Below are 21,374 nucleotides of genomic sequence, written 5' to 3' on the forward strand. Positions count from 1 at the left end.
TAGGAAAGATACAGTAGTATCATAAGGAAACAAAATTTCAAAATTTAACAATTACCAGAAAAGCTGAAAATACCAGCCTATCCCTAATCTGGAAGCAGCCATCTGACAGTATACTACCAAGCTAGTAGCCTAAGAAACATCTCAAAACTGCAGGATTTCCTACATTAAGGTTATTCTATTTTCATTTTGAAGACTGAAATAGCCAAGTAAAAATGTAAGGGCTAGCAGTGATATTGAAAACTGTAACCCCTTAGGTGACATTATTGCAGTGTTGTACCCAGAATATTGATTCAGAAAAGAACTAGTTGGTTTTCAGGCTCTGTTTTCATGATCAGTGGTTGAGAAAAAAAGGCTTTTGAATCAAAAGATTCGAATAGAAACATTCAGACTATAAAAGCCTATATGCATTTGCATTCATTGTTAAAATCCATCCAAAAGGAAAATACTACTTCTGCAGATTATTCCCGCATTAGACCCCATGCAGTTTCTTCTTGTGAAATATATCCAGAAGTGCTGTTCTGCTCTGGGAATGTGTTAATGCAACAAGCAGTGGTGGAGACATTGTTCCTTCCATGCAGGATGCAGGGACACCTGGCATCGCTTCCAGTCTCCAACGCTTTTGTAATTAAAGCCTTATTATTCTTAGGAAAATCAGAGTCCCTTGACTTCTATGGAGAACACTATTTCCATAATAAATTTAGGAGGAAGAGCAGTTGGTTCAGAGGAAAACTTGTCAAAGCTGCTTTTTAAAATACCTAGTGGAACTCTGATCAGCTGGTAGCCTGGAGTATTCTCAGCAGACTATTTGCAGGCAGTACTTGCAAAGTTTTAAAAGTCTCTTCCATTCCCTCAGCTCTTACCCTGGGCTCAGGTCTCTAGTGTTAGCTGGCGAGCATCCTTCCATTGCAGGTTTATTGTGTGATTGAATATTTCAGCCTGGGATCTTAAAGAATATGTCTAGCATTCGTTGTGAGAACTGCACGGTATTACATGTGAGTTTGTGGAGAGGCTCGCTGGTTAAATTCACACTTATTTTGAAAAGCCACATAGAAGTTAGAGGGCAGAAGAAAGAAAGAAGCGCCTAAAGAGAAGAAAAGCGGGGCCAGAGGAGAGCATGTCATTCAGAGGAGCCGTGTGAAATCTGACAAGTGTGCATAAATATTGGGCCTGCCCATAATAGGGCTGTGATTCTGCAGTTCGCACTGAAGTGAGGTCAGTGGGATGCTTTGCATGACTAATAATGAACCACTCACATCAGTATATGCAGCACAACTTCGGAGCCTGAATAGCTGCAGATACTATAGAGTCGCTTTGCTGTGCGGAAATAAAAACGGTTATTGAATTTTTACTGTGGGTGGTAGGGGTTTCATATTTTTTAGTATTATTTTTGTCTTATTTGGGGGCAGAAATTTTCCTATTTTATGTCTCAGTAGTGCTGAATAGTGTTCAAAAAGTTTTATTTTTAAAGAGAATCCCTGCTGAATCGCTTGGAAGGAACATAGTTTATCTTGCAGTATCTGCAAGACCTTCCTGGAATCAGCAACAAGTGATACAGAGCATACATAATGCTGTACAGAGCCCAGTGGCAAAAAAGCAAAGTTTAAAAAAAAGAAGTATCTTCTTTAAGCACCAGTCAGAATCGATCGTTTGCAATTCCTAAAGTGTGAGTAGTTTTATTATCTGAAAAGTGGGAGGTGATTTCGGATAAGTATATGCCTTCTAATAAAATTGGTAATTTATGCCTCTTAGAATTGAAGGCTGCAACAAGCTTTCATTTTAGTTTTGTTACAATGGTAGACTACTTGGTTAAAACCTACCTTTTTTATATTGACAGGTAGGGAAATGTATAGGCAAAGTCTGAAGAGGACTGACCCAAGTGAGTTTTGGTTCCAAATCATTAAAAAATATCTCAATTAGAGTTTTATTTTGTTTAACTCTAAATCTACTTTTGCTTAAACTTTGTCTCCTTCTGAGGCACAAACAGCTTTTTCCAGTTTTCCCATGTAAATGAAAACATGTTGGAAATTCATACTTCAGTTATACACAAAATAAAGAGAAAATAACAAAGCTGGGTTAGGAAATTGGATGTTGTTCAGGGCATTCAGGGTGGCCAGGAAGAGCTTTTCTGGCTTTGACACTGGTGAGCCAAGTAGCATGGGGAAGTGTGTGTGTGCAGCAGAGGGACAGTGCTGCGTGCCAGGCTGCAATGATGCTGGGTGTTGGAATAGCATGGAAAGGTGCAACGTGCTCATATGTATGTGCATACCTGTGTGAGAAAGAGCACGTGTAAACATGAGGTGAAGGTTTCTAAGTTTCAATGAGCTCCTTTTTTCTTTGTTTTTACAACTTCATGTCCCCTTAATGAATTTGCAGATACACAAGTGTTGAACAGTCAATACTTTTCAAGCTCTTTGTGTACACTGAAAACTTTTGCCTTTTTTGTCGCTTTTTTCTTTTTCTTCTTTCTTTGTTTTTTGGTAGGTGGGGGGTCAGGTCTTTTTCAAAGAGGCGGTGTGCATCTCTGAGGGCTTTCACTCCTCACTCGCCCATCCCAATACGTGGGGTACGACCTCCCCATCATGCACTGTGTGTAATAACTTGTGCCAAATGCACACCACAAGGCTTTCAAAAAAATAAAAGCCTTAATATACATGTGAGGCTCTTTCAGTTGTGAGGGCAAGGGCACTGCATCTCCTGCTTTGCATTTAGAGGCAAGACACTGTAAAAGGTTCAGAAGAATCAGTGTCTGGAGAGGGGGCCTGGGGTTTGCCACAGTTTAGAGATTCATTGGGAGAAAAAGTGGGTGCTTCTCCATTTCAGTTGATCGAAAGCCTGCCTTAGAGCTCCCTTCAGGGCTCCTGGGAGCCTGGCAAGGTAGGGCAGGGAGAAAAGGAAAAGCAAGGGTTGGAAGTGATGTCTTGGTTGAGACCAGCAGCTAACTACCTGTGGTTTTATTAGGTTCTATCTCCCAGTATTTTATGTGTCAAGACTGCTAGTATCTTAGAAAATAGCTGCCAGAAGGGTCTGGGGACTTAAGGTTTCCTAAACAAGGAAAAAAACCAACAACCAAACAACCCACACTGATTTTTTTAAGAACAGAATAGAAATGCGTATTTTGTCAATATCCTCCATAAAAACTGTGATCACATGAAATTTTTGCTGCTAATCAGCAGCCGCACTGGAAGATTAGTCCCCTAAGCAGTTTCATTCCCCTTCTTTATTGGTCAGTGGGCAGAGCATGCGCCCAGGCAGTGACTGCAACATGCCTGCTTTAGGACCACTGGGAATTCAAATTATGTGATTCTTTTGATGTGGGAATCCTTAAAGCAGCTAGTCGTGTCCTTACTTTAAGCACTGACACTGCAGTACCCTCTGAGGGAGGGTGTGAGAGTGGGCCCTCAGCTAAGAAACAGCTTACCTGTGAGGAGCTGCTTTTTCCAGGTGGCTGAGAATGCAGAAAGAAAGAGCGAGCAATTAATTAAGTGGTAGAGAGAAACAGTTTTCATGTTTTAATTAGAAAAATGAAAAGTGCATGGATTTCCTCATTGTAATAGTTTCTATCATCTGAGAAATAATGATCTAAAAAAATTGTGGGTCTCTGGCAGTCCTTCCACTGGACTGTCATTATTCACTCTAATGCATACATATTATTCATAGTCATTAATCTTCTGCACCAAGGCTGAGATAAAGCCTATTCTGCTCTTAGTTGCTGTGTTTCAGGTCAAAAGCTCACCCATTGATGCAGCTCAGACATTTCCATTTTGTTATTGCCAAGAGAGTAACAGCTTTTTGGGAGCCCTTGTCTTGACCAGTGGTAGAGAAAGAAAATTTAGCTAGACGGTTTGAGGTTTTTCCTTTTGCTTTGTCCTTCTTATTTTGTTGCTAGTCAGAGAAAAGGTGAGGATTTATCAAGTCCGCTAAAAAATCTGTACTTGCTGTTTCTTCAGGTTTCACAAAATAATCCTAGATTTGTATTCTTGCCTGTCAGACTTAGTATGGCTTCAGGATGTGACCTGATCACCTCTTTTCATCAGGCATCCCTGCTGCCTTAGTTTTAATCACAACAGAACAACCGCAGTCATGGATTAGTGACCGTGAGATACCTCTCTGCAGCAGCCCCTGTATGCTGTCCAGTCTCCTACAAACTTCTGTTTCAGAGAAGACAAGAGCATTACACTGCCTGAGGCCTTAGTCCAAGCTTCAGTGAAGTTAATGAAAATGTGAGATTTTTTGAAAATATTATTAAAAAGTGGAGATTGGTGTGGTTTTGCCACAGAATTATATTCCACGGTGGTATCTGGTATGTAGCCATTTATATATGGTTAAATCCCTGTACTTCATATGCTGATTTGTAGTTAAAAAAGTGCCTCCTTTTCTTTTTCATCAAAAAGTATAATAAAAAGATACTTCCCCTGATATTTTTGCCCAGCTCGCAGTCCTCAGCAGGAGCATGCCATTGTTGCTTTGCTCTTCCTCAGTGCTTTGCAAAGCTTTCCACGTATGAAGAGGATCTTTGGAGTAGGCAAATCAAATACAAAGCACGTGAAGATGTTCCTGCTCTGATGTACTTCATCATGGGAAGCACCCAGAGATTAGAAGGACTTTGGAGTTACTGTCTAAAAATTATTTTTCAGAAGCTGATTCTTGAATCATCTTCAGACACCTGTGCAAATTGGATCAGTAAACTTTTCTCTGTAATTTATGTGGCTTGGTGTATAGCTACAACCAAGGACACACTACCTGCCATCAGCTTTCAGGGACTTATAAAATTGATAGTGCTGCTCACCTTTTTTGAATTTAATTCTGTGTTTGGGATTGGATGTGCAATCCAGATAGCTGGAGTGGGATTTTACCACTTCATTGATGAACTGTATATATTCTCAGCAAAACATGCATTTCACAGCAAGTACATAAAAGTACAAAGAAAATTATAGCCTTTGAGAGAAAGGCATCAAAACCAAGTGCTGTCTGTCTTCATTTGTTATCATAATGATTATCATAATTAAAATACTGTGTACAACATCTCTAGGGTTACAAATTCAGTACTGGGAAGGTTAGGAAGTGGTAGAAGTTTCCCAAGCAGCCTAATGCAGTGCAGACACAGTCCTTTCTTCCTTGCTGCCTTGGCTCAGGGCTGATCGTGGCTGCTGTGACATTTCCTGCACTGCTCAGGTAGGTTCTCCAGTTTCTGGAGGGTACAAGGTTTCTTATGCAGAAGAAACTCCTGATAACCAGCCCGGGCTCTGTGCCGGCAGCTCACCCCACACAGGGGAATGGAAGCATCAGGGTGTTATTTGGCATACTGATTTTATTTTTTTTTTAATGTTCATCCATATTGCCATTTTAAGCCACTTGTGCTTGGTTAGGTATTAGCAAAAGAGGCAGAGAGAAGGACAGTGGGACAACTTTTCAGAGATGAGAGATCCCTTCCTATCAGGACTACTTAAAACATACACTAAATTGTCAAGAAGAGTGATGAAAGTTGGAAATTATGGATTAGACTAAACAAAAATGCAGGAATAATATACAATGAGGAGAAAGAGCACATGTCCGAGCAAAAATGACCTAATCCATTTTTGTAATGTTTCACTCACATAACAGCTTAAAGTAAGGAGTGGTGATCCAAGTCCCTTAGTCACGTATCCTGAAATCAATGATTTTTTGCCTTGGTTTATTGCTACTTGAATGGTCTGGAAACTAAACCTTCTTCTGGTTTAAGAGAATATAAATAGGTCATCCTCTTACTTCTGTTTTGGAAAAACAGATAGAACATTGTACTTCATAGCAAGTCTAGCTACAAGTCTAGTACAGCAGTTAGGTCCCAAATAGTGTGCTTTTAGAAAGGGATGAATGCCAACAAATTTGAAGCTGTGAATTCCTCCTTTGGGCAAGTGCTGAGTGCTGTCACCTCCCCAGAAACCAGAACCCTGAAGCGCTGAGGCACTGCAGTGGGGAGGCTCAGGGCAGTCGGCTACTACTGCACCGAGGGATGGGAAAGCCATCTGTCCTTCCTAGGAGCTACAGAGCAGACCAAGAAGCATTATTGCATCCCATGCTTTCACCTGTCTCTCTAGGAACTGCTCCTAGAGGTTCCTAGAGAAGACCCAGTAATGCCCAGTATGCCTTTCATTTTGTGCTTTCATCCTCAGGGTCAGAGCACCCCTCTGTATCCAGAGGCAAGGACTACGAATCCCAGCAAGGAGCCGAGGCAGCTTGTTTAGGCTCCAAAGCAGCGGTAGCACAGAGGGGCACTGCCCCTGCACACTTAAAGACTCACCCCAGCTCCCCACAAGCAATGGGAATGTGCTCCCATGCAGTCACAGCCTGGCTCCAGGAGAGGCAAAATGGTTAAGGATAACCCAAATACCCACCTAGACCAGCGTCTCCTCAGAAATATGCTTCACACCAGAGTATTTTGCTGTTAACATCTCTGATGCCTTTATAATTTTTCTGTGCATTTTTAATTTTAGTGTTTAAAGCACTGTGTTCCGACTTGTGGTTGTCATACTCCTTTCCAAGCACATCTTTGGGAGGTTATATCCATCATGTAGAATTTTTCATTTGGTATTTACAGGGTTGCTGCTGACACATCTTTATAGACTGGTTTTACTAAGGAACTGCGGCTTTTGGAATTATACTCTCTCCTAACAATTTCTTTCCCTCCTGGCCATTTCCAGCTGCAACTGGGCTCATAGGTAGCCTAGCACTTCTCTCCCATGAGGGAGAACTCTTGTCCTGCAGAATGTGTTGGGAGAGCAGGTGGATGTCACCCTGCTGCTCCTGGAGCATCGTGTGCTACAGCTCACCAGCCGGCTGGCGTGTTCGCAGGCGCTCTGCCCCCCTTTCGTCACCTATGCCTGCTCTGGCCCGGGCTTCACTCTTTCTTAATAACAAGTGCTACACTCTTGCTTGAATTTCATTCCTATAATTGATGGCCTTGTTCACTGTAGCAGAACTAACTTTATTTGTTCTTGAACTGTGAATCCTATGGCTTGCTGAATATGGATGTCTTGGGGTGACCCATCACCTGTTGGCAAATGGTTGTGTGCGTTGAATGACACATAGGAAAGCGTGTTACAGGTAGAAGCTATCTGAGGTTCAAAAATGTCACCAGCTACCGAAGTGTGAATTTGCTGTCTTTTTGCTCTATTTTTATAAACCCCTTTTTCAGAGTGCAGTGTCCTTAAAATTGTGAAATAGTAGACAGGCAACCACAGATTACAAAGGCTATCTGGGACATGTTTGTTGGGGATCATTGCAGTTGGCCTTTAATCTCTCTGCTTATTTAGAATTTAATTTAATACTTTATAGAAACAGCAAGCTGGTCTAATCCAGGCGACATTGAATATGCTTGTACTTTCAGTTGGCTGCTCAAGGAAAATTTTTCTTTCCATCCCCGATGCAAAAAACAATTCTGTGACTGTTGATCTATTAGTGTGGAAAGTACAGATGTTGCACAGCTCTGAATATCTTTCTCTGCAAAAAGGCTTCCAAAAGTATTTTTTATATACACATTCTATGAGGTTTGATCTTTACACCTATACCTCAAACACTACAGAGATTGCAGAGCTGCATGTTTTCTCCCTCTACCAGTGCCATAAATTGCACCAGTAACCTCCTGACACAGTATGATCTTGGGGATTTGCTCAGCTCGCCTTCTCTCCTTCAGCAGCACCATCCAAATCACGTCTGAGTCTGCTTCGTTCCATTACTGTCAAACTCTCCACTTTTTTTCTCTGGTGTGCTGAAGACTGTCCTGATACTGGGAACCCCCAGCTATTTAGCATTGCTTTCTAAATGCTCTTGGTGGCAGAGAATGAGCGGGCTCTATCTGTGCCATTGAAGAGCAGGTATCTATCTCTGGCCATATACTGCCTTCTTAGTGTTCTGGGGAGAAAAAAAAAGGAAAAGAAAAGAAAAATAAAAATTTATGCCTGTAATAGATTGCCTGTGCTACAGGAAATGCCAGGCTTTGATCAGCAGTAAATGCCCTCAAATTGTTGTCCTTCGGGAATGGAAACTCCTAATCCCCTCTCTGAGCATCACCTGGCCTGCAGTCCAACTCCATAAAGCCAGCCCCAGCTGGCTGCTTGCCAGCAGCTCACAGCTGAAAGGCCTGTGAGATGACAGCAGTGCATTTGCTGCAGTCCCTCAGAAAAGATTGAGTTTTGCAGCCCCTGTTTTGTCCAGAGAGGCTGAGAAGAGCCTCAGCCAGCACAGCTGGACGTGGGGCTGGGCGCCTGCCTCCTGGCAGGGGACACCGTTCCTCTCCCGGCGTGCTGAAGCGTGGCCAGGGCTACAGGTACCAGGTGGGCATCGTTGCATGGGGTTTTGTGGCCGAGGACAAGTAGTATTCCTGTTGGCAAGCCGTTTCAAGAGAGGTCTGTTTCTGTGTGTATATAGTGCCCTGTACATTCTTCACGGGCTGTTTGCTACGATATAACACTAATGAGGTAATTACAGGGATCAGGCGGTGTCAGCACAGCACATACCGCTTGGATTAGGCCTGGCCTTTGGACAAGCTCTTTTGGAAAGGGTGCAAGCTGACATGGCTCACGGGCTGTTTGCAAGGACCGGGAGCAGGCTGGAGCTCGGTGACAGCGGCTCAGCTGATGCAGGGGAATGTGGGGTGCCGCTCCTGCCTCCTGCACGGACGAGGAGGGCAGGCAGTGCCAGCTAGCGCATGTTACTGTGGGCATTACAGGTCTAATATGGTGGGAGATGGACACGGACGCCTGGCAGGAAGCCCTTTGCTGCCAGTCAGTGCTGCTGCTGCTGCCTGGCAGGACTGAGGGACATGCAGCTCCGGGTCCCTTCTGGGGTGCAGGGCTGGAAGCAAGGTGGTGCAGCGGCAGAGGGCCAGTGCATCTGCCTGTAATGTGGGAGTTAAGGGACGGGCACAGTGTGTGGAACTCACATCTAATAGATGTGCAGGCAGAGGGGTGACAAGGCTCAGAGAGACTTGTTTGCTCCCAGCACATGGGCATCACAGCAGTGGTGTAGCAGGAGGGGGAGAAGCAGTGCTGTCTCCAACAATCCACCTGGCTTCTTCACAGTTTTCTTGACCTGAAATAGGACCCCAAAATTTTTTTATATGTTGTGACACGTGATGGTATTTGGATATTTCATGTCTTAACGAAATGGGACAGGTAGGGATTTTTAAAATACATCTTAATGAATTTAAGAAGTTATTAAGAGAAGTGTTTGGGCAGAAGCGCTGCATAAGACAGTGGTCCACCTGTTAGAGCTTAGGATCTCAACTGTCTGTTGCAGGATTTTATTTATTATATTAGTAACATTTATTACATCACTAGGCTATAATTTTTACCAACTGTTACTATAATTATTAAGTAATTACCATGTTAATAAGAATGATTGTACTGGCTTCAGGTCCCCTTGTCAGCCTCCACTGACCAAATATTAAATGGAGTGGTGTGTTGGGAGCTGGATGCAGAGCTGGCCCAGCTGTCTCCCGTCCACCTGGGAGCTGCCATCTAACTCGCCAGGGCTTCAGACAGTGGGTGCAGCCCTGCTGCTTCCCTCTCCACAGCACACTCCCAGACCTGTCACACCAAATTATTTGTAAACACCAAGCCCGTTAATATCACAACAGTATCAGTCCACACACGAAGGGTGCCGGGAAGCCACAAGAGACAGCCGGTGCCATGTGTTAGTAGTAAGAGGCAAAAGAAAGAGGCTCCTTCAAAGCCCCTATTCATAAGTGTACCACAATACAGTAATGCAGCGTTAGGGAAATTTAAGCTGGTGCTGAAAGCTAGTGTGCTTCGCTGCTTTTTTACTCAAGGGATGGCTTTTATCCTGAACTGTAATGCTTATGATATTTCAGACATGGCTTGCTTTGCTAGGTCATGTGAATGATGAATATCGCAGTATTTAGAGGTTTCTAGTAAATGAAATGCACATGGGAATGAACGCAGATATAGATCACTTGCGTCAAACCCAGCTTTATCAGGGCTTGGTGAGATATCTTTTTCAAGGGCTTACAGCAATTGAAAAGCAATTAGAATTTCATTGTATTTTCCGGTTCCATTAACTATCCTGTAGACAGGTATGAAAGTCCACAAGGAAAAAGCTGCCACCGTACTTTCACTGCACAGCTGTTGTAATACAGAAGCATGGGATGGCAGCAAAGCAAAACTTCAGCTGGATACTTGGGACTGAGAGAAACTTCAGGCCTTAAGAAAGAATGGAAAGCCACCCTGTCCTACCATTTAAAAAAAAAGGGAGCTGGTGCAGAAATGGGAAATGCTTCCTTTTCACCATATGGGCAAGTAACAGGACCAGGAAGGAGATTTCAGAAAGCTGCAGTGTGATAGCTAAAATCTGCCCCTCTTAAAGAAACAGGTCCTGGTCACGTTCTTTCAGTGCTGCATTTGTTAGAAGAGTTTATTCATCAGTGATTTGAGAGTGACAGAGCTCTGCACAAAGGGCTTTTTCTTTATCTACCAGACTGGGCAAGCAGGGGTAGCTCTGAAGCAGTGAGATGGAGAAGAATCATGCACCCCCTCAATGCCAGGCTCTGGCAAGCTGCGAAAAGTTGAGAGGAGAACTGCCTGCAGTGGCCAGTGGAGCTGGATTTGTGTGGAGGTGGGGATGTGTGCTAGAGAAGGACCACAGAGATCCCTTGCTTTTTTCATCCTCTGCCATAATCTTCCCATGCGGTCCTGCACAGCGCCTAGATGACACTTGCAGTGGGGTGTTCCTGAGCAGTGATTAGCGATGCAGTTAATGAACACTGCTTTACATCACTTGGGGATAAATCCACCTTCTGACCATCTGTTACAAGTATATCTGGTTTTCTTCTGATTCACTTTCATGCCAAGCAGAATTACCTTAATTTAAATCACTGGTGTTTTGTAGAGAGTAACTGCTATGAGAGAGTTGGTCCATTGACGAGATCCCCCAATGAGTCACGTCCTGTGGGGCAGAGATCAAGTCTCTATGGATGTTTTGTTCATTCTTGAACATGACGGGGCTCAACAGCTAGTAAGAAATGAGCTGTTATGAAATGCCAATGTGTAACTGTGAAGCTGTTAGCCTTGCAGATACCAGTAATCTGAAAGCAGCCTTCTTCACCTACTGTATTTAGAGCAAGTGGATTTGGTCACTTGTGCATTATTATTGTTTTGTAAAGTACTGTCAGATCTCTCACAGGCAGTATTTTCTAATGAATGCAAATGAAAATTGTAATTATCCATTTCAAAGCAATCTGTAGCAAGCCATCATTGCGCACGGAACATTATTTATACAGCTCATAAGCCCCAGTGATGCTCGTGCATAATTCCTAACACATCAGAGTGATAGATACTGCCTTCAGGGCTGGACTTTCCAAGCCAGCCTCTCTGTTTTTAAGTTGCAGACATTGTCAGTTCAATGGCTGACTACTTGGTTTTGCAGGTTCTGTTTGATGTGCATATGATAGCAAGCCCACACTGCCTGCAGATGCCAGACTGCACCCAAAATGTCTTGCTTCTCTTAAGAGCAGTGAATAAAGTGACAGGCTGGCAGCTCTTAGGGACTTTTCGTTCTCTCTTCTTATTTTCCAAGTCCTTCTTTTCTGCCACCTGCCTGTTCTCAGCTCTGTGCTCATCCTACTCAGCACCTGCCATAGTATGAAAACCTGAGGCATATCATGTGTTTACACGTATGATTGCACTTAACTCAAACGCTATTTCCATGTCTTGCCCAACTTCTAATTCCAGTGCACGGACTGCTGCTTGCTCTTACCCATGTGGGCAGTCTCGCTCTCACTGCTCACTTTGCAGGGCTGTTCTTGGACCAGTTAAAAACATAATTCACTGAAAGACATAAATTATCTCTTCCTGTACCTGCTAGGCTCCTAGGTAAAGTGAAAATTGTGTCTTTTCCTGCTGTTAAAAACTGTGGTCACTACATCCAGTAATCTTTTGGGAAGCTTAACTTTTAAAACACCAGGCAATTTATTACCACCTTATATTAGCTGTCCTTGGTAGCTAAGAGGTACAAGTGACACGCTGCAGTGAAACTGTAAAAGTAGAAAATGTCTAGCGAGTAACCTCTTTCCTAAGAGACTATGTTAACCAAAAGACTAATAAAATCTTGTTTAACCACCATTGAAAAACTTTTTGGTAGACTGCCAACCCTGATTGGTCTCTTGAGTATAAAATTAGTATAGAAAAGTTCCTTCCAGCCTTAATTCGTATCAGCTTCTAACGCCGATCTCCTGTACATCAAAGAGAAATGCTCCTTTATTGCACCATTTTACATTTTAAATCATTCAAGCTTGTAGCATGTTCTACCTACTTCTTTTTGCAGCGGCGCCTCTGCCCTTACTCAACTGAAGTATCAGCTATACTGGGTGGTGTTTCCCTGGTCCCACAGTGGTGAGATGGAGATCTGTCCTTGCTCTCATATAGGGGGTTTGGCCAGGCAGTCCTGTGTTGCCATGCCTGTGTTTCTGGTCCTCTACTGACACAAGGAAGGGAGGTTTCTTCCTGTAATCCAGTGATAGCCCCCAGAGGTAAATATCCCATCCTTTTTCTTACACCCAGGACAGAAGGCATTCTCTGCCTTATGGAAATACAAAGCAATCTCCCAGCCTGATCTGAAGGTTGTTCTTATGCAAATCCAAACAGGACAGTGTGAAAATGCTTAAAATGAGGCCCCATCTAGGGCAATGTGTTACAAATTGGATCTGTGAAATCCATTTTTTCAGTGAAGAGTGGAGCTTACAGCTTGCAAAGCCAGATCACTACCTGTGTGTTTCTCGGACTGTGATCCATGTCTCCTACTTACATTTTAATTCTCTTCCCCTTGTTTTCCAAGTGTGATCCTGTACAACAGAGCAAAGGCTTTATTACTTTCTCGTGCACACCATAGCACATGTTTATATCCCCTAGCTTATCAAGCTGGATGTGTCTAAGTGTAAACTTTCGCCTGTAAGTAAGATCAAGAGATTTTTAGGATTTGACACAACATTTTGCATTTCTAGCATGACTGGTAGCTGTTTGCTACAATTGTGCATTGAGGCCTCCACAAAAATTAGTGGCCTTATCCCTGACTCTGAGGGCTTACAAATTAAATGCAGTAACCAGACGAGCTACTCTTGCTCAAGCTACTCTTGCTTGAAACACACGGAAAAGCAGTGAGTGTGAGGGCTAGGGCTATGCCCCTATCTCTTCAACCATAGTGACCCATCTTGCACACCAGGGCATGATGCTGCTGACTGGCGACTGCTTTCAGTTATAGATCTGCTTCCAGAATAGCACTGCATTTACAAGAAACAAGAGCAAGCAGTAACTGCTTATCCTGGCTAAGCTTGTGTAACAGGTTTTCATATGATGTTTGTAGTGTTTAAAGCCTTTTTTCATTAAACTGTTTCAGTATCCAGAAAAAACCCATTTCTCTTACTCAGCTTCATTAGCTATAGGAAATCACTGGATTAAAGTAGAGAGCAGATTAGCAAAAATAAACTGTAGTATGTTTTGGGCATATGGTGCCGCGTATGAATGGGTTTTAACTACTTAACAGTGTATAACAAAGAGCAGAAGGAGAGATTTGTCTTCCCATGTAATAATTACAATTTGCAGTAGCTGCATAGCTTAACAGTAAGAAACCACAAAGCCACGGAAAGCTTTTGGTTAGGATTTGCATGGGGTGTGTGCGCCTGTGCCCGAGCTTGTGTAGTGTTTTCTGCCAGCTGAAGGCTGGGCACGTAACTGGACTTAGCTAATTAACAGGATGCCTCTCCTTTCCTTTCTTCGCTGGGCTCATGTTTTGCAGCTCTGTGTTACTGTGGGCTACAGAGACCAGGATTTAACCCGTCAGACGTGGGAGCCGGTGCTGGTGTGGGCACACTGCTCTATTGCATGGCCCAGAAGGGAGGCACACTGTGGGCAAACCCATGACAGCCCGGGCTTTGTCTCAGCTGGAAATTGTCCCCCACAAAGCAAATATAAACAGAAATAGTAAATAAAAGAGGCCATGTCAGGGTGATTGCTGAGTATCAGCCTTCCAGCCCTGGGCAAAAAGCAAGCCAGCTTTGGACTGGAATGACTCCACAGTTTCTAGCTTCCCACTATTTTTCCCTGATATCTGTCTGATACTTCAATCTGCAAAAGTCAAGTTTATGCCTTTTCTAAATAGACCTGTCTCACACCAGTTTGAACTTGGTCCTGACACACAAATCAGTGCAAACACTGGTAACATCCTGACGGTGCTTCACCTCCCACTTCTCAAGAAAACTGTGCTTTTCCATTTGTGTGCTGAGACGTTTCTGAAAACCAAGCAGTGGTGATGACATCATTTCCATGTCTTAAAAAACTTGCTTATAAAAGGATATAAAGATTTGCAAAGCCAATCAAATCTAATTTATAAAGTCGATACAGAAATACCTGGAGAATTACCTGATCTTTATCCAGGCTCCTCAGTATGTTTGCTAGCACAGATTAACAAATAAGGTTGTGCCACATAGCTTAAACATGCATGTCCTTCCCTTTTTCTGGGGGGTTGCTTTCCTTGAGGTTTCCACAATGTGTTTCACATCCACTGTGAGTAACATTCTTGGACTTCTGCCCTGGATTAATCAAACATAAATCATTGTTCCCTGCAAAAAGAAAGTTTTGCCAAAAATTTTGGTGATCGAGAGAAGAAAAGAGGGTGGGTTTTTTTCCCTCTGTGAACCTTTAACTAATCTTATTCCTTATTTTTTTTGGTGGGAAATTTTGTGCATTGAAAAATTCACTGAGAAGGCCCTGATCATCTTATTTTTTTAGTGATTATTATCAAAAATTAAATCCCCAGCTGCTCAGGAGAGCATTCTTGATTTCTCCTAAATTAGTTTTGTAGTGGTGAGCCCTACCAAACTTGCAGACTTTGTGTTTAGTTTATCAGTAACTCAGTGTTGCTTCTGTTGCAGAGTTCCCTGAAGAGAAGAGGCAGCAGAGAAATACACAAAGAAAAAAAGACATTTACCCAGGTATGGTTTTCACAAATGTGCAATTTTGAGCAAAAATCACATGAAAAAACCCTCAAGATTTCTTTTTACAGATGTTGATAGGACCATCAGGCACATTATCTAGAGTGCAATTAGGCCTTAATCTACTGAGACCTCACAGAGATAATGTAGAAGCAATTTAGGACACAAGTGTGATCTCTAAAAGGTTCAACTTCTGAGGCTCTGTTGTGCTTGTATCCATAGACTCAGGCTGCAGGTTTTCTACAAGAAGAGAAAATCACCTTGCCTCACAAGGTAATTGGATCACAGCTTAGGGACTAACTAAATTTATACACAGTGCCAAAGATTTTGTGCTAATGAGCGTCTTGGCAGGGATTGCACTTGGCACACTGCAATGACACCCTGTGAGCTCTCATGTCACAGCCCAGGGTTTGATCTCTCTCTAGCGTTAGGGAGGCAGCACGTGAACCTGTGTTCCCCCAAGCTGAGATACAGCACAGAGCCCAAGCTACCCACTCAGTCTCCCTTTAGACCCTAGTTTTAATGAAAACCCATATGTTGACTCTTCTCAGGAAAGTGGTCTGCCTGGTTTCCTCTGCTTTTTGTGTTGACTGTAGGAGTTAAAGCTTTCCTCAGCACCCATATGGTTACCGTTTATAGCCGGAGAGATGGGGATAGTTTTTCACCTCACTGGGAAAGGAGCCAAGAGCGACATTATGCCTTCCTTAGAGAAAGGTTGCACCTCCCCTGCTGCCCCTTCAGCAGGCTTAGTGTAGGCAGCAGGGACCTATAGGTTGTCTCTGAGTCGATGGAGTTTTAAAATCCATTGATTTGTAGTAATAACTATAATAAATCATTAAAATATGTTGCACTTGAGTGGGTAGGGCGGGCAGCTGAGTGGGCATACCAGGGGCTCGTGGTGGTCAAGGGCTGCAGCTTGCTTTCCCAGGACACAGCAAACTGAGCATCCCCACTGAGCCACTACAAGCATGGCTTAATCAGACCTCAAAATGGGGCACTGGGCTTTCTTTTTGCAGGGCATGCTACAGAGAATTATTTAAGTTGTCAGTCAGCTCAGGGAGTTTACTATTCTGCAAGTCTGTAAAATACATGGATGAAATACATATATGCCCACAGATGTGTAGATTACAGATGGAGCTACATGAAGACATGGTTGTGTCCACTGGGGTTTGTGGGCGGCACTGTCTTTCCTTTCTTTATTCCTGGAAATACAGAGCAGTGTCGAGGCAATAGATTCCTTGTGCTTGCTTCCTCTGCCTAAATCCAGTCATTAAGAGCAGGTATAGTTTGCCTTGGAAAGCCTTAAAAAGGACTTCACAAAATTAACCAAGTAACCATGGGTCAGCTCTGCACCACTCATAACATGGGGAAGTGATCCCAGAAACCACCTGGGAAAAAAAAAAAACACTTTTATGCTGTACACAGACACTGTAACTCGTGCAAGCAAAGTGTTTGGGCTTGAAAATGAAAATCATTGCAACAGCACTGTGCAAGGTGGCTGTTCAGTTTTCTTCAGCAAATCTTTAGGGCAGGAAAGGCTGAGAAGCAATCTTAATATATTGATATGGCCCAGCCTATAAGTGCATGTCCTAGCTATCTCCCAACTCTAGGGTGTTAACCAGAGCTGTCTCCAACCCCAGATATCCATTCAGAGGTATGAGCTGGTTGAGACTAGAGTGCACCACAGCAGGTGCCCAACCTGGTCAAACAGCTGCTGGGTCCTGGGGCATGGCCCAGAAGGGTAGGTACGGACACGGCACAGGAGGTTCAAAATGCTGCTCTTCAGTAACAGCCACCCTAAATACTTAAAATAAGCTCAGATACCCATTACACAGGGTGAGTTTTGTGAGTGAGAAGCAACCACAAGCTTGGATTCGGTGCATATGCATGTTTACAGATATATATAACATATGGCAAGAGTGGTGTTTTTACTTACTGAGAGCTCATCATTAAAATTAGCTGGAACATCACATCCACTGCAGGCACACTGAGTAAAGAACGCCTGTGAAACTGATTGTCTTAAAGTCGTGTAAAAGCAGAATTCATAGTAGCGCTTACCGGCCTCCAGCAGTATTGAAGAAAAAAAGTTTTTATTCAGCAGAATTGCAAAACGGAGCTTCTTGGAAAATACCAGGCACCAGGCAAAACACAAAGAAAAGTGGTTCTCCAGCGCAAGGTAGGAGTGCTGGCACTCAGCCAGATGCTTGGGTGCTGGTTGTACTGCCCTGTCACCAGACTCGCAACCCCAAAACCGCTTACCCGTCTTCTGCCTGGCAACTCCCTGGAGCCGATGGTGGTGGTAGAGGAGGTGGCATTGGTCTCTTATCTATCTTTGTGTCTTCTTGCCAGAAAAGAAATATCATATTTGGGAATTTTTGATCAGCTCTTTACTCTCATCACATCATTTACATTGCATAATGAATTTAAGTTCATTTCTTCCCTTTACGTTTCATTTCTTTATCTCCACATTCTACATTTGTCTAAATTAGACTGCAGACTCTGTAGGGAGGGATCTTTTTTTTTTCATTAACATCCCTCTGAAGTGTCACACAAAGCTGTAGTGCTATTGCATGCAGATAATCACTATCAGGAATCACCAGTTCCCATTTATCCTTAATGGTCTTAAAGTCCGTGATGAGCACCATGACTGACGGAATATTTTTGCACTATTGCTCCTTCTTTTCTTTCTATATGGTGTGCCCTACATACGCTTTTTCAGAAAGCATCCACATACTGGATGTGTAATACAGCCTGACTGCCATAGCCCAGATTCAGCCCCTGGGATTCAAGCTTCTTGTTCTTCCTAAAAGATGGAAAGACTATTTTCCCCCTCCCCTCCCCCTTTCTTTTCATTCATGATTTAACTAATAATGACCTATTCTTAATTTCAGTGATTTGGCCTCCCTTAGTTTCCCCTGTATGTCCAAACTCTACTTACCTGTGTGGGTGTCTTGCTCTCCTACTGTTTGTGCTTGGTTTCAACTGATCAAGAAATTGCTGATATTTCTGTGCACAAAGTTTCAGAGGGACAGATGCATGAAGGTTGGAGTCCTGCCCTTCTGGCATGCTCAGATCTGGCTGATAAATCTCTCCTGACCATTCTTTTCCTTTGGAAAAAAGCTGTCTGGGGAATGGGATTTTCAGTAGTCATGTTCCCTGGCAGAGAAGCAGGGAAGATCTAGAGCTTTCTCATCTTTCCGGATGGAATCCATATTTAGTAGGCGAGATTAACCTCCATCAGCTCTGTTGTTTTGTATGAGGCTTGTGTTTGTTTAATGACAAAAATCTCGTTTGTTTCAGCTCTTGCACAAAGCAAAACTTACAAATGTGATTTTTTTTTTCCATAGACAAAACCTAGCAATAAAGCAATGCTGCTGTAAAAAGTTAATGGTAGTTTTGTCCTGCTAGAATAACGCGCTAACTCTGCAGACGCATTGAGTCGTGCAGTGATGCCGAGCAAAAACACTGGGGCCCTGACCCCAAACCCATTGAAGCCTTTCCCTTTCCTTCAAAAGCTTCAAAATGCTGAGTGTGTTGTCCTGAGTGTGACTCGGTGACTGCCTTTTATATTGTTTGAAATGCCGTGGGTGCCGGGCTGTGGCCCCCAGACCGCCGGGGAAGGGCTGGCTGCTGGGGGGAGAGGGGTGTGGGCAGGCTGGCCCTTCCCCACGGCATCGGTCCAGCTGTGGAAGCCAGGGAGGTGCGAGGGGCCAGCCAATGCCACCGATGGCTGGGCGCTTGCAGCCAAAGGCAGACAAGAAGCACAAGGAAGAATGCTGGATTACAAAAACGGAATAAGGGAATTTTCACGTGTGATTATTTCCAAGCTATTAACAGATAAAGTGGAGTAATCACCCTACCTGGGAGCTCTGACGTGCAGCACTGCTCTGGCTGTAACTTTCCTGTGATCTTTGTATTACCCTAAAAGCAAAACCTACAGCTGCGGGGATAAACTGATTCTCGATGACAGGAAAAACAGAGGTAATGTATTGTGCAGCCCTGACCAAAGATGATGCTTTAATCATACAGCCTTATCCAGCCAGAGCAACCAACCTTCAGAGTGACTCCAGTGGAGGCTGCATGGAGTTTTGCTAGGTTTTAATCTGATACTTAATTTGCAGTTTCGAGTTATAAAGAGAAAAGCAATTTGCAAATGTATGTGTGAAAAAGAGGTGTGTGTATATCAGGACATGAAAGAGAGGAAAGCAAGCCCATCTTCTAGAGGCTCTGCTTCTAATCAGTTATATGCACCTCAATTGTATTCATAGGAAACTCACATTTCTGGTGCCAGAAACATGATGACCAGAGTTTTAGTCAGTCCACTGATCAGTTGATTGCAGGTGTATTTGACTCTGGGTTGTCACTGAAAACCACATATTAACAGAAACTGTGGCTATTTTTTACACTATCAGGTTATTAGTTTAACATTGAGTTATATTCAGATAACTTTTTTGACTATTTAGTATTTTAAAGTCCCAACCTGCACCAAGCAGAATCAGTAAGAAAACTGAGTTTTCAGAAGTATACAACCAATTACTTTTGTGGCTGTTTAGTTATTAATAGCTGAAATTAAGACATAATTGGTATATATTTAAGTAGAATGGGGAAAATTAATGTAGGTAACATAAAAGACAATGTTACTAATGTGCAATGATGTGTACATTAGAAATCAAACAATTTCCTCAGATTGCTGAGCTGTAATTAGTTTTGTATGTTGTTTGTTGGGTTTTTTTAATAGCCTGATCTGGATTAACAAAGTCCATCATGTTTTCTTCTGGATTTGGTTGCAATTATTAGGAATTATAACTAAATGGTGCTTGTGAAAGATAACAGTGCTCCGGAGACTGAAATGAAGTTTCCATAGATAATTGCACATATGTCCACATGGCCTACCAACAATGATAAAATCTGCTGTCTCAAGAGATCATCTTTCAAAGCCTGCCTTCCATTATGCTGCTAATGCTGATAAATGTGTCTCTTACAAGGCCAAGTGCCTGCATCTCCATGACAATTCATGAAAGTGATTCATGCAAAGAAATTGTTCATCAGCTTAGAATTTACTTAACCTTGTCTCTTATTTCAGCACAATACACACTGGAGTTTTCATTTGAGTTGAGATGCAGTGCTTTAAAATGCTCAACACATGAAAAAAAAAAAATCAAGGTCTCATTTAATACCCTGGTGCTTCCTGAAAAATGCAGGTTTTCACATGGGATGGATTTGGATATAAACACAGTTTAATGAATTTTTCTTTCCTTTCTCACATGTTTTCACCAATCTCCCTTGTGAACAGTTGTCCATGCCAGAAAGTAGTGATCACAGTCTGGTCCGTCCTAATAATAAAGGCAGCAGGGACAACAGTATGCTTCCTATTTGGAAAGCGAATTAGGCACTCTGGCTATTTCACAGCATTGTGAGATCAGAGTAATTAAAGTCTTCCTTTGGAAGGCAACCGTGCAGTTTAACACACTTTTTTTGTGTTTTTTAGCAGAAGGAGCCTGAGATTTGGGATTATGATGAGCAAATTCATCTGAGTAGCCTTTGTTTCATGATGCTGAAAGGGAGAAAATGTATCATTAAACAAAAATGGAACAGAAAATGCCAACAAATCATGGAGCCTTTTCATTTGAGTCATTATTTTCCACAAAATTTGCACAGTACTTGAGAAAAACTAAACATTACACTGGCACTCTTGCATCACTGAACACTTGCACAGGCGCACTTGATTTCCACCACCACCACCCCACTCTTTAACTCTGGTCAAGCTGCTTTGCCAATTTAACCAGGACCAAGGCATGAAATGTGTCAACTGTGTGGTTTGCGCAGCTCTGTCTGTGTATTGTTTGCATACCTAACAGATACAGCTCAGAGGGTGGGGAGGTGGAGATTTTGGAAGATAAGCTACTGATTGTGCTTCTATTATAATATAATCTTGGGGTGGGGTGATTATTCTTGGCAGGAAGACAGCGCTGATTTGAAGTGCCAGCTCCAGTTTGCCAAAGAGGAGGCCACGCTGATGCGTAAGAAGATGGCCAAACTGGGGAGGGAGAAGGACGAACTGGAGCAGGAGCTCCAGAAGTACAAGTCCATCTATGGAGACGTGGACAGTCCCCTGCCTACTGGGGAGGCAGGGGGTCCACCCAGCACCAGGGAGGCCGAGCTGAAGCTTCGTTTGAAGCTGGTGGAGGAGGAAGCCAACATACTGGGCAGAAAAATAGTGGAACTGGAGGTGGAGAACAGAGGGATTAAAGCTGAGATGGAGGATATGAGATGCCAGTATGAAAAAGAGTGTCTCAGCAGGGACCACATTTCAAGCATTCCTACCTCGCCCTACGGTGACTCCGTGGAGTCCGCCACAGAGCTGCGCCGGCACCTGCAATTCGTGGAAGAGGAAGCA

At 43.1% G+C, this 21,374-nt stretch overlaps 1 protein-coding gene across 6 annotated transcripts in view; it reads left to right on the top strand.

The window, feature by feature from the left end:
* Positions 1-21,374, top strand: part of MTCL1 (microtubule crosslinking factor 1) — a 111,844-nt gene that overhangs the window by 44,424 nt on the left and 46,046 nt on the right. For 3 of the 6 annotated variants that reach the window (XM_055800027.1, XM_055800023.1, XM_055800025.1), the window contains exons 4-6: positions 14,918-14,977; positions 17,079-17,153; positions 20,937-21,374. The exon at positions 20,937-21,374 is cut by the window's right edge and continues 888 nt beyond it. In XM_055800027.1, coding sequence (XP_055656002.1) covers positions 14,918-14,977; positions 17,079-17,153; positions 20,937-21,374 — 573 coding nt within the window. The remainder of the gene's footprint in view (positions 1-14,917; positions 14,978-17,078; positions 17,154-20,936) is intronic. The other 3 variants (XM_055800024.1, XM_055800026.1, XM_055800028.1) reach the window with 1 other exon arrangement.

Source organism: Falco peregrinus, chromosome 3, assembly GCF_023634155.1.
Source record: "Falco peregrinus isolate bFalPer1 chromosome 3, bFalPer1.pri, whole genome shotgun sequence".
NCBI classification, from domain to species: Eukaryota; Metazoa; Chordata; class Aves; order Falconiformes; family Falconidae; genus Falco; species Falco peregrinus.